Source organism: Physeter macrocephalus, chromosome 13 (assembly GCF_002837175.3).
Source record: "Physeter macrocephalus isolate SW-GA chromosome 13, ASM283717v5, whole genome shotgun sequence".
Classification (NCBI taxonomy): Eukaryota; Metazoa; Chordata; class Mammalia; order Artiodactyla; family Physeteridae; genus Physeter; species Physeter macrocephalus.
The window spans coordinates 51690330-51703998 of NC_041226.1; the positions used below are offsets into that span (position 1 = coordinate 51690330).

Here is a 13669-nt window from a genome sequence, read left to right on the forward strand (position 1 = left end):
GGAGAGGCCACAACAGTGAGAGGCCCGCGTACCGCAAAAAAAAAAAAAAAAAAAAAAAAAAAAAAAAAAAGAGCTCATTAAAAGAGCTGAAGACTAAATTAGTGATTGGAAGACCAAGTCACACAGTCCTATCAGAACACTAAACAGAAATGTAAAAATATGGACATTACAAGAATCAAGTGGAGATATGTAGGATAAAGGCAAGAGAAACAATATCTACCTAATACATGTTCAGGAGAATAGACAGGGAACTGAATCAAGAAAACAACAGAAGAAAATTTCCTGGAGCTGGAGAAAGACTCGATCATCTGAAAAAGAGTCTCTGGTGTGAAATGGGAATATCCAAAGGAAATTAAACTAGACTTTTGCTGCTGAAATGCTTAACCACATTTCTTTTGAGGTCCACAACAATTCTAGCTTCAAAAGAGGAGGAAGTACTTAGAATCTATTCTGCCTGGTAAATGTGCATACACAATTTCTGAAGGAATATTTGTTAAATGTCTAACAGATTTCTTCAAATAAGGCATCCATCCATTTTATTCTTTTTGCCAACATCTGATGCAGAGCAATACAGCCTGTGGATAATCATTCGGCATTTACGAGTTAACTAAGAAATATTAACAAGCTATTTTGTGCTTAGGAGAAAAGCTACAAACAATACTTTTCTTTGAGGTAGAGTGCTTTAGAGGATAAATTATAACCACCCTCAGCTTCCACAAATGGAAAAATGTTTTCTCAAAAAATTATGTGAGTCAATCATATTGAAGCGATGATTTTACAGCCACACATTCCTTCGCTATTTTAAAGTCCTCACTTCATAGGAACCTAATTCCTTCCTGAGCACTTTCAAAATTCCATCCAAAGTTTAATAAGTTGGTAAAAAGTTCACATACACACACACAGAGAGAACATATACACAAGGTAACCATTGACTCCGTGAGACATTCTCTTAAATATTGCTTTAAAACATTCTCTCTTGATGTCTTACTGAAGTTTTCACATTAAAATTTGGTTTTATCTTATTGTCTAGGGCCTGGGGGAAAATGGAACCAGAACAATGGCAGATAGATAATGGCGTAAGCCTTGGAGATTTTGATGGCTGTTATTACTGTGGTGCTGTTTTAAGGACATTAAATACACTTTACCCCAAAGTTTTCTCCTTTACAAAATGTTCTTATGGTAAGTATGTTTCAATATCCCAAAGGAACTAACAAAGAACTAATCAGGGGAAGGAACCCTGGTTGCTACCACTGTGCTCTCTGATAAAACACAAGCGTTCCCCAAAAATGAAACTTAGTAATTACAGTCTGGAGATTGACTCATCAGACTACACAGGAAGGGCAAGGCAGAAAAAGGAAAACCAAAATTCAAATATGCGAAATCAGCTATTCTGGGCAAAGTTGACTGTATTAAATGGTTTTTCCTTTTTAGAAATAGTCTGCATTCTCACATTTCTCATTTGTTGTTTCAAATATTCCTGATTTACTCTGATAGCTCACGTTAACAAGCCATCCCGAATAGCTGGTCTTGCTGTTGTCAAGAGAAACAGAAAGAGCTGTTCATTGTATTCTACTTGCTGGCAGACCAGCACTCCACAGTAGTATAAAACCACAGACATTAAAAAGAATACCTTCCTGACACATTTCCACTGGGAATAAAGAAGGATTAAATTTCATTCATGTGTTAGTATGACTGACTTATAGAAAGCATTGGGTTTCCGTTAATTCATTCAACAAAAATTTATTGAGCACCTATTATGTGTGAGACTCTGCATGTAGTGATCAACGGGGTATATCAGTTCCCTTCCTAAGCAGAACTTCCCTATCTAATAAGGAATATAAAGAGGGAAACTTTGTGCCCTATAGGAACATGCAGGTGAGCATGTTGACCTAAACTTGGCATGTTTTGGAGGCCTCCTAGATGTAACCTCTACACTTAGATAGGGGTTTCTCAACTTCGATACCATTAACATTTTGGACCAATTAATTTGTTGTTGTAGGGGGCTGTTCTCTACATTGTAGGATGTTTAGCAGCTTAGCAGCATCCCTGGGCCCCACCCACTAGATGCCACAACTTGGTGAATGTCTCCAGACATTGCCAAATGTCCCTTGGGGGACAACTCATCTCTGGCTAAGAACCACTGACTTAGATGGAAGATGAGGAGAAGAAAGTTGTGGGGTGAGGGGAGAAGAAAGGAGTATGATGTGGGGAGAAGACACAAGAAGTGGGAGGGAATCACTGGTACAAAGGTCCCTAAGGCATGAAGATCTTGGCCCCTTGGGTGGCCCAATGTGAGAATGGAGAGAGAACTCGGGTCCGATCCTAAGGGCCCGTGTAAGGCATATTAACAGGTTGGAGTTTGTATTGTCTATTACTGTGTAACAAATTACCCTCAAGACTTTTCCCCTTAAAAGAACAAACCTTTATCATCTTAACAGTTTCTGAGGGTCAGGATTCCTGGAGCAGCTTAGCTGGGAGGCATAGCTTTGGGTCTCTCAGGAGGTTGCAGTTAAGTTGCCAGCCAGGTCTCTGAAGACTGGGCTTGCTATGGAAAGACGCTCACCCAAACCCACCATTAGCAGGAGGCTTCAGGTCTGCCCCACATGGGCCTTCATGGGGCTGCTCTCTACACTGCTTCCCCTCTAGACAGTGATGGAAGATCAAATTTGCTTTTAAAAATAATCTGGCTTCTACTTAGAGCTAGGAGCAAGGAGGCAACTGGAAGCCATCAATTGTTTTTGATTAGAGAGGTGCCGGTCAATCTACAATTTATCATTTAAGCCCCTAGATAGTTAGAAAGTGATTCTAATTACAGAGGGCTTTAGTCTTTAAACTGGTCACAGTTCCATAAAAGCACAAAGTAATTAAGCAAGCAAATAATTGAACTAACGCGTCTTCGAATTCAATAGTGACAAAAAGTGAGAGCCCAGAGATGCTAAATGACAGCCCTTCCATCAAAGATCATCAGACTTGATAAAGCTCATCATCACTTTATAAAGTTTTTCCATGGTGAGACGGTTGAAGCCAGCATAGCCCATTCTTCACTTTCATGTAGAAGTGGCCTTAGGAGTCTCTAAATATCTAAGTAAGCTGAAAACTCCAGAACTCCCAACTGAGGTAATTCTTAGAGAGTTCTATTTTGAGTGTTTTTCAAACTAGATGTCTGTTTCCTTTCAACTCAATGAGATTACTCTTAACACCAATTTATGTAAACTATCTAGAAATAAATCACAAAATCTTACAGTACGATTGTTCTTACTTGCTGGAGTCTATCCAAATGGCCCTATATACCCATCTTGCCCCCTATCCCCAAATATTCATTTTACTTTTGGATACAGAAATTCACCCGTCCACTGGAACCTGGGTTTGGAGCCCACTGATATAAAACAGATTGTCTGAAATGGTACCCTGCTGCCCACAACCACTGTGGGTGCCTATGCTGAGCCTGGTTCTGGGTTTCCCCAATCTGGACCATGGTTGGGAAGCCCGCCTCAGGCCACAGCTGGCTTAAGAAGAGAATCCAAACATCCCCCAGTGTCATCCCTTCAAGTCCCTCTTTCTTGTGTCATTCAACTAGGTACAATCAGACCCCCTTCTTTTGACTTCTCTACTACTTAGGATAACCAAAAGGTACCTCCACCCCCAGTCTGCTGCCGGTCACTTCTCCCTCTGACTGGTACCCCCAGCCTTCTTTATGCACAAACAACCGCCCTGCCTTCACTCCCCAAAGCATGGCTGACACTAGGTTGTGGTATGTAACAAACTTTCCTGAGGATGACAAACAATTATTATATTGTAAAGAAAAACTTCAAAGTAGATATCTGATTCCACAGCTCCTTAAATTTGTCTGCCTATGTCCTTCCACATGGGGGTCCCCGCTGACCACCTCCCCACCTCCAGCCTCACCCCTCACCTGTGTGTAGTTCTGACTTATAACCAGGGTATCACCCCCAACAATCCACGGGGATTCCCACTGACCCTGCCCTTGACCCTGTCTCCAGAGCCCCAGACTCTTTCTTCACAGGCTCCAACCAAGAGAAGCAGACCACCTAACCTCTTCTCCTAGAGGTACAGTCTGACCACAAGAAAGACAGCCTTTTGCATTTTTATGCAGAGCCATTTAGTTTCTCTTTGTCCCAAACTCTCCCTTCTGTTACAGGATGAGGGTAGAGCCACAAGGCTCCTGGAGACTTCCTCTAAAATTAAAATACAATCCCCCTCAAAGAAGAATTCCACCACTACTCCTGGAACAACAAGCTCAAATTTTAAATAACCTGATTGTTGGTATCCACTGTCAGTACAAACCAACTGGCCAGGACTAAACAGCCCAAGGGAAATCACAATTCCCTAGAGGACCAGAGCTGGGTTCAGACTAGCCAACCCACAGTGATTGATGGTAAACAAAAAGGCTTAAACAAGCTGTGTTGAAGCCCACTTGGGCAATAGCAGGGCAGCAGGCAATAGATCCCAGAAGCCAGGCAGAGGACCAGGAACCACAGATCTGCATATACTGAAAAATGCAGTTCAGGAACAAATCAAGGAACACCTGAAAAGAAGTGTGATTAATGCCCAATGCCCTTCTAAGTTCTTAATCACAAGCTACCAGGAACTTCTGGTACTTTTGTCCCTTGACAATGGTGATTAGCAGACGTGAAATGGAAGGGGAAAATGAGAGTGTACCTTAAATACCGTACATGCCGTATTTTACTTAACCAAGCCACTATTGGGGAGGCATTTGATTTTTTCCAATTTTTAATATTGTAAGTAAGTCTGTGAATTTTATTTTATTTCATTTGCTAGTTTTTCCCCCATAAATCCATGTCTATTTCCTTAGGATAAATTTTTAGAAGTAGCACACCTAGATAGAAGAGTGTGAATATTTTTCTGATTTTGACATATGGCACCTAGGCACAAGATGCAAGCCTAGTTTTGCCATAATGTACTTTTCTGTTATCTGTGAGGAATCATATGATCATCGCTCCTGTACTTCTTGGGTTTATTTATTTAGTTTACTGGTAAGTTAAACAACTCACGGCAGAGGAAGTTGAAGTAAGTTTAGCTGGGAGGTGTTGAAATGGTGGAAATTTTCAAGTTAGAACAAAGTGAAAGAGAATGAGTTTGAGAGAAGAGAGGAGTATAAAGACAGTCACACAGCAACCAGATTTTTCCCCAATTCACTCCTGAGACAGACCTCCTCTTTAGAACAACATGATGCTCAAGGTATTGTTTCCTTTTATGTGGCTTATTTAAATTGGTTTTTCTAGCTTTCCTTTTCTTCTCCATTTCCTCAGTTGCCCTCTCCTTTTAAGAGCTACCTGCTTCTACTTTAAAAATGTGATTTTAATATTTCTCATAGCCTCTGGGTGGTCTAATTAACTGCATCTTGTTTTTTATCAATGTTTTACCAAGAATAGACATAATTTTCTGGTATAAAATTAGGAAGAAAATGAATCATTATAAGTTCATAGAATTTTAAGCTTCTAGTTTGGCATGTATCCATTATGGCATTGCCAGATTGCTTTTCTAATTATCTGTCTACTGTCCTTAGTCCCCTGGAGAAGATAAGCCTTTTGTGGCGGGAACCATAATATCTTGGTTTGGTATTCTAGAGTGCTTAGCACAGGGCAGACACATAACAAGAACTCCTGAAATATTTATTAAATAACTGCATATTTCACCTTAATTTATACATTAATCATAGTATTTTACTAAGAACAGATGTAAATGCCAGGAGAAAATCAAGAAGACCAAAAAGATATTTTAGAAAGAGATGGGAACAGGCTAAAGACAGCGGAGCAGCTGCATGTTTATTTCCTAGTGTTCCCTTCCTCAGGGGCCAGAAAGAGGCTGTTCTTTGGCACACGGGGTGGTGTTCAGGACTTGTCAGGGGGTCCATTGGGGTCCCACTTTCATAAGTCACTAGCACCGTGGGATTGTGTGGATGGATGCCCCAATCACCTCCCGCGCTCCATGGTGGCGCCCTGCAGATACATGCTTCCCAGGCATACACGTTGCCCCAGAAGGCACTCCCAGGTCAGATCTAACCCTGAAGAGATGAACGATCCATCATGAATTGCCTCAACTGTGGGAATTGTGGGGATGGGAAGAGAGGTCAAAAAGAGGTAGTTTTGCTTGTAAGAAAGGATCCAACCAGTGCTTGAATCTCTAAGTTTTAGTTGGCAAATCATCAAGCCAGTTCTTTTCCCTCCTTCCCTTCTCTGGCCCTAGAATGTTTACCCAGATTTCTAGCCACATGAAAATCCAAGTTATTGTTATTCTCCACCCTAACCTGAAACTTGCATCCCAGACCCCTTTCTCTGTTCCAGCCATCTCCTCTCCTGCTTCCTCCCACGTCAGCCTCCTCTCATTGTTCTGGCAAAGCTTCAGAGACGTAAAAAGCAACCCGTTGTTTCGCAACTGGCAAGGTTTCCCTGGCTTGACAGCCTAGGGATTGAAAATATAGGACAAGTCGACAGGTCGGTGGCCAGGTTGAAGGACTTTCAGTTGGGAACTGGTTCTATCTTTGCACCTCTGCTCTTGCACTGAGCTTAGCATCAGAGAGCCCCAGACACCCCAGATCCTCTCTCCAATAAGCCCCCACCCCCATCCTATAGCTCACGTTTTAAAATGAGTTATCTGATGTTCACAGAGACAAAGAAGTTGTATAATGACGCAATAATCAGAGCAGGGAAGGGAAGCGACCTAACATTTACTAAGTGGTACTAAGTGCTAGGCATATAGTGAAACATGAAAGGATGTTTTTAACTACATAACAGACATGCTCTTTACCTGGTTTGTGGGTAGAAACATAAGGTCTTCTCGACTAGGATGACCACACGCGTTTCACATTCAACAGGTTCACGATGAGCCCAGCGTCGTTGCCCAGAAGTCTGCTCCTCTTCCTGTGTTCCCTCTCACGGCAAATGGCGCTGCCGTTTCCCCATCCAGAACCTGTGGCGTCGGTCTCTCACCTGCCCTGTCTACCCCTCCCCATCCATTCTCTACATGAGTACCTACAGAGATCTTTGCAAAACACAGTTCTGCCTCTTCCTCTCTTAAGACAGCACTATGGCTCCCTGATGACGTCACAGTCTTTAGCATAATATAACTTTCACCATTCAGCCCTGGCCTGCAAATCCTTTCTCCCTGTCATCTCTGCCCCTTGCGGGCAGCCCTGCGGCTGGAGTTTGCCCAGTTCACGGCACCGCCCCACACCAACACCCCCAAGCCCCAGCCCACGCTGCTACCTCTGCCTTTAACCTCCATCTTCATTCTCAGCACCTTCGCCTGGCTGACTCCCAGAAGTTTTCATAAGCAGCTCAGGTATCTACTCCTCCAGCAAGTCTCCACCAACAGAAAGAGCAGGCAGTGGTTCTCGAGTGTAATTTTAAAGTTTCCAGTAGCCATATTTTAAAAAAGTAAGAAGAAACTGATGAAAGGAATTTTAATCATATATTTTATTTAACGATATACCCCAAATATTATCAATTTCAGCATGTAATCAATATTTTAAAATTATTAATGAAATGCTTTATATTCCTTTGTTTTCCTACTAAGTCTTCAAAACCCAGTATTTATTCTCCTCTGATGACACGTCTCAGTTTGGACTAGTCACATGTAGCGCTCCATCACCAGATGTGGAGAGTGGCTACCACATTGGACATGACAGCACTAGAGCTATCTTAGGAATCACCTAGAGAGCTTAATGGAAACCTAGAACCCTGTACTAAGCTTCCAAATGTTCTGGTTCTGAGGAGGGTCTAATTCTGGAGGTGTGGGATGGAGAACCAGAAATGTTCATTCTCAGCAAGAAATCCAGGTTTCTGATGTATGTGTTCCTCAGGAAATGGGGGCTTAAGAGCTAGATGCATCGATTTTGGAGTTAGACCTACAGGGGTTTGTGTCCAGACTAACTAAGTTATAGCTGTGTGACTTGGGGACTTCACCTTTCTGGGTCTTGGTCTCCTCACCTGCAGAAAGAGACTCACGATACACACCTAGAGACCAGCGGGTATTAAGTAGACACTGTATTTAAAACATTCGGCTCAACACCCGGCACGTGTCTACCAGTGGCAGCTCCTACCTGTCTGAATGCACCCCACGCCCAGGCGTGCCCACGTGGTGGGCGAGACGTCCCTCCCCTGCTCCCCCTCTGAGCCTCTGCGTGCCTCCACCAGAGCCCACCACCCAAGCACACATTATCTGCTTGCTACTCTGTGTCCTCCACTCGACTGAGGACAGAAACTGGCTATCGCTCATTTCCACATCCCCCTGCCTCACACATGTGTTCAGTACCCATCATCTTTTAGGAACTGAACTTAATTTAACCAACTGCGTTTCCTACAGTGGAGTAAACTCCTTACGTAAAAGTAGCTCCATGGGGCTTCCCTGGTGGTGCAGTGGTTGCGCGTCCGCCTGCCGATGCAGGGAGACCGGGTTCGCGCCCCGGTCTGGGAGGATCCCACATGCCGCGGAGCGGCTGGGCCCGTGAGCCGTGGCCGCTGGGCCTGAGCGTCCGGAGCCTGTGCTCCGCAACGGGAGAGGCCACAGCAGAGGGAGGCCCGCATACCGCAAAAAAAAAAAAAAAAAAAAAAAAAGTAGCTCCAGTTCTCGCGTAGAAAAGAAGTGTGTGAATACAAAGTGAGTGACGCACTGTTCTAACACTCTTCCCTTTAAAGTCTGTCACAGAAAGCTTTGCCAAAGTGATCCACGGCTTGAAAGTGGGACACCTGACAGATCGTGTTATCCAGAGGAGCAAGAGGATGATTCTGGATACCCTGGGTGTTGGGTTCCTGGGAACCAGTACAGAAGTGTTTCACAAAGCCAGGGAATACAGTAAAGTAAGAAGCTCAATGTCTACTTTGGAGCTAAAACCAAGTGTGCAAGTGCGCCTTTTTGTGAGGTGTACCCAGAAGCGTGCGCAGGGACGTGCGTTTGTGTTCTACTGCCCTACTCTTCATTTTAGAGATAGTGCTTGGTGTGTATAGCATTGTTGTATATAGCTTTATGCTTTTCTATGCTTTATTACCTGAGTCTTAATATTCACCCACATCCTTTACTAAGTCACTATCTTAAGACCAGTCTTAATCTTAAGGCTAGCAAAATCTCAAAGTTGATTACTAGTCTGACTGAAAGCACATTTTTACCTGAGAGTCTTAGCAGCCATAGTCCCAGGCCATTTGTTCATGCAAAGACTTCAAGATTCTCTGGAGAAAAGCCTGGGCGAGCACCCTGAGCAGAGAGGAGGTGATTACATGAGAGATGTAGCATCCGCTCTCCAAAGACTATGCTTGGTCTATAGACGATTAGTCACCTTTCCTAGTATTCATCCTCAAGGAGTAAATAAGAGTAAATTCAGACTTCATTCCTTGGCGCACTTATGGATCACAGTCTGGGACTGAGAAACAGCTTCTCCTCTCCCTTCCACAGAAAAAGTTATATATTCTTCTACAAGGAAGAAAGAAATCCAATGACTAGGGCTTCAGTCTAGCACAAAGGGCTCAATAAGAAGTATTATTAAAGTAATGCCTCCAAACATGAAGAACAACTCTTGAAATGGTGACTTGGCATGTTGGGTTCACACTCTGTATCACTGATTGATACTCTTTTGTTTCAGATCTATAGTTCCAATGTATCCAGCACTGTTTGGGGCCAGCCAGACTTCAGGCTCCCACCAACATACGCTGCTTTCGTTAACGGTGTGGCTGTAAGGAGATTTCCATGTCTTTGTAACTGTTCAACAATCAGAACGATTTCAGGGCCAGAAAACATCTCAGAAATTGCCCAGTTTCCATATCTTACTGATGAGATCACTGAAGTTCAGAGAGGTGAAGTGGCCTGCCCTCTCTCCTTGTAGTAATTTCAGTTTTCACGTTTTTACAGTGAAATGATGCTTTTCAAACCAATTGTGAAGTAGAGGAAATAAGATGGAAGTATTTAGATAAAAATGCCCCTAAGGTATCGCAACTCTAAATTAAATATCCAGACTCAATTCCTTGTCAGTTCTTTCTGTTGTGGGCAGTATCAGCTTCTATCCAGTAACCAGTCTTTCATTCATTCATTCATTCATTCATTCATTCAACAGATATTTACTGAGAAAGAAACAATGGCCATAAGGTGTCTACATTTTCTGAACCAAAAATCAGCACTTCTCATCTGACAATCTTTATGCTTTTTCTGTGTGTCACGGGAAGTCTAAAAGATATAATTTGGACATGAATCTGTTGGGATTTCTGAGATATTTTTATGGTTCATGGGACAGTAGTTCAGAATATTGAAAGTCAAACCTAATGGTGCATCCAGAAGTAAACGTCCAGTAAGTAAGCAGTGGGAAAGGCACCAGCCACGACTAGTAGACAAAGATCTATTTTTAAATGAACTTCTGGTTATTACTATTTCATATAAGGAAAAACCAAATGATTTTAAAATATAGCTTAATAGTTAAACTGGGTTCAAGAGTTCTTGCAACTTCTCCATAAGTTTGAAATTATTTCTAATAAAAGGGTTCAAAAAATATGGCCTGATGTGGAATAAATGACATTAAACTTTTCATGTGACTTGTTTGAAGGGTGTCAGAGGGAGGGAGGGAGGAGCAGCCACCTAATTCTACAGCTTTGTTTATAAGGTAGATAAAGATCTTTCCAGGGGCTGTGGCACCTGAGTGAGACCCAAGCTCCCTGCCCGTTCACTAGCTGCTCCCCAAGGTCGCACCTGATCTGGACAGAGGACAGCATGTCTAGTGCCAAGTCATGAGATTAAGAATCACAGCCAGTTCATAGGTTTAATTTTCAGAGAATCAGATCTAAAACTCTCACATCAAACAAGGTTATTATTGGACGAAACCCTGACTGGTCCAAAAGTCATTGCATTCAGGGAAATACACTTAGGTTTTGGTTGTTGTTTATGCATCTGTTCACATAGATTCACTCAATGGATTTTGATGACACGTGGTACCCTGCCACCCACCCTTCTGGAGCTGTCCTTCCTGTCCTCATGGCTTTATCAGAAGCCCTGCCTCCAAGTCCAAAGTGTTCTGGCCTTGACCTGCTGCTGGCTTTCAACGTTGGTATTGAAGTGCAAGGCCGATTAATGCATTTCTCCAAGGAAGCCAAGGACATACCAAAGAGGTATGGAGAAACTGTGCCCCATCGTGAGGCAGCCACATTCCCCTTCATCTGTTAGTCGTTTTCTCTGTAGATCTTTCTGACACAGAGGTTGGCTCAGTTGAAGATGTTGATGTTAGTGCTGGCAGATAAGTCAACTCAACCAGTCACATATCAAACTGTACATCCATATACAAAGGTGTGACCTCAGAAGTACTACTAAAAAGTCTCCTCTGGTTTTAGAGAGCCTATCAAGCAATGAGGACCATGCACTAAATTGGAGCCTCTCACCCCAGGATGATCATGTCATTCTGGCCTCTGTGGCTACTCTGAATATCCCTCATCTCATCTCAAAGCAGAGTCTACTTTGGTATTTGCTAGGGTCCTTCAGACTAATGGGAACATTCAGAATATCCTAAACCCGACTGCTCAATCCATAGATCAAAAATGGTCAAACGCTGACTGTATCATATGGTTCAATCTAGTATTTATTTTGCCCGTTGGTCCAGCCTGCTGGGGGAGGAATAAATTGGAATACTGAGTGAATTTTCACGGTTTCTACAAGGCCCTCAATTGTTACAGTTACTTACATAGGCTTTCAGCACTCAACAACTTTTGCCTTTTTGGCAATAATTGCAAAAGTACCATTTATAAATAATTTACTATGTCAGGCACTGTTGTAATCATGCGAATTCGTTCAAAACTCACAAAACCCTATGAAGTAGATACTATTATTATGACCATTTTATATAAGAGAAAACAGATACAGAGAAGTTGAATAAGTTTTCCAAAAATCACACAGCTAATAAGAGGAAGAGCTGAGATTTGAACCTAGGCATTAGGGCTGCTCCATTAGCTAAGCTCCCGATCACTGTGCTATACTGCCCCCTGGGGGTTGAGGTTTGTAAGTCTCCAACTCTTGTGTTTTTTGTTTTTCAGATTCCATCCCCCCTCAGTAGTGGGAACTTTGGGTAGTGCTGCTTCGGCATCTAAGTTTTTGGGGCTCAGCATGACAGAGTGCCAAGAGGCCCTGGCTATTGCTGTTTCTCATGCTGGGGCACCCATGGCGAATGCTGCCACTCAGACCAAGCCTCTTCACGTCGGCAATGCTGCCAGGCACGGGCTAGAAGCTGCTTTTCTGGCAATGCTGGGTCTCCAGGGAAACAAACAGGTCTTGGACATGGAGTCAGGGTTTGGGGCCTTCTATGCCAACTATGCCCCCCAAATCATTCCAGACGTAGATGCACACACTTGGCTGCTGGACCAGCAGGATGTGGCCTTCAAGCTTTTCCCTGCCCATTTGGCCACGCACTGGGTGGCAGACGCAGCTGCATCTGTGAGAAAACAGCTTGTAAGAGACAGAGCCCTGCTTCCCACTGACCACATGGAGAGAATTGTGCTTAGAATTCCAGATGCCCAGTATGTGAACAGGCCCTTCCCAGACTCGGAGCATGAGGCCCGCCACTCCTTCCAGTATGTGGCCTGCGCCATGCTGCTGGATGGTGCCATCACTGTCCCATCATTCCACAAACACCAGGTCAACAGGCCACAGGTAAGAGAGTTGCTTGGTAAGGTAGAGCTGGAGCACCCTCAGGACAACCTACCAAATTTCAACACCCTCTACTGCGAGATAAGTGTTGCCCTCAAGGATGGAGCCATCTTCACAGGGCACTCTGATACCTTCTACGGTCACTGGAGGAAGCCTCTGAGCCAGAAAGACCTACAGGAAAAGTTCAGAGGCAATGCCTGCAGGATGCTGTCCTGCCACACTGTAGAAAGGCTTATAGAGACAGTAGAAAACCTAGAAGACCTGGAAGACTGCTCTGTGTTAACCTCACTTCTGAAAGAACCCTCTCCACCACAGATAGTTTCAAAATCTCTCTAGCATTTAACAGTTCCATCATGCAATCTCTCCTGAGGCTTACCAACATCTAAATGACTTTATATTGGGGAAAATTAAATGCTTTGCTTTATAGAGCAAGGGTGTGTTCTTGGTCTGCCTGGGAATAAATGCAGCATGCTGAAGAGAGTCCAGACACAGAACTGGATATACATGGAAGAAGCCTTGTCCTGTAAATTTTGCAAGACAGTTCCAGTTACCTATAGCAAGAGAATGGTGCAAGAAACACAGAGAAATTTATTTTATAAGCATTCATAAGTCTGAAATTCAGGTCACCTGTGATTTGCTTAATCTTTTCAGAGGCGTTATTTATGAACTTGATGAACCTCAAGGCTTGAGAGGGATTTGAACTTCTGCATACAACTTGCTGACAGAAGAAGGGCTCTGGTCTGTTGTGCCACCAATGGACTTCTTACACTATGGGTTATCAGAAGCCCTTCACAATGGAGGGGATGCTATTGGGTTTAAAATAAGGTTTTCATGGCTTCAAATCCTGTCTCTGCCATTGACTAGATGTGACCCTGGCCATGGTTCTGGATAACCCTCTACTTAAGTTTCTCTATCTTTAAAGCATAAATAAAAAACAGCCTAAAGAATAAAGCAGTTTGGCTCTAGGAGTCATGTTCTTAACCACTACAATATATCACCTTTCATTACAAAAAAAATT

At 43.2% G+C, this 13669-nt stretch overlaps 1 protein-coding gene across 1 annotated transcript; it reads left to right on the forward strand.

The window, feature by feature from the left end:
* The first annotated feature begins 1071 nt into the window (after positions 1 to 1071).
* Positions 1072 to 12987, forward strand: ACOD1 (aconitate decarboxylase 1). The gene is made up of 6 exons (XM_055089377.1): positions 1072 to 1076; positions 7123 to 7381; positions 8679 to 8840; positions 9617 to 9706; positions 10921 to 11126; positions 12042 to 12987. Exons 1-6 carry the CDS (start codon positions 1072 to 1074, stop codon positions 12985 to 12987), a joined length of 1668 nt encoding a protein of 555 aa, XP_054945352.1.
* Positions 12988 to 13669: the final 682 nt, after the last annotated feature.

Bases quoted from the DNA above. Each gene is read 5' to 3' on its own strand.
- ACOD1 (XM_055089377.1), top strand. The intron at 9,707-10,920 runs GTAAGGAGATTT...CTGTTCACATAG, and splicing joins CTTTCGTTAACGGTGTGGCT to ATTCACTCAATGGATTTTGA. The intron at 11,127-12,041 runs GTATGGAGAAAC...TTTGTTTTTCAG, and splicing joins GCCAAGGACATACCAAAGAG to ATTCCATCCCCCCTCAGTAG.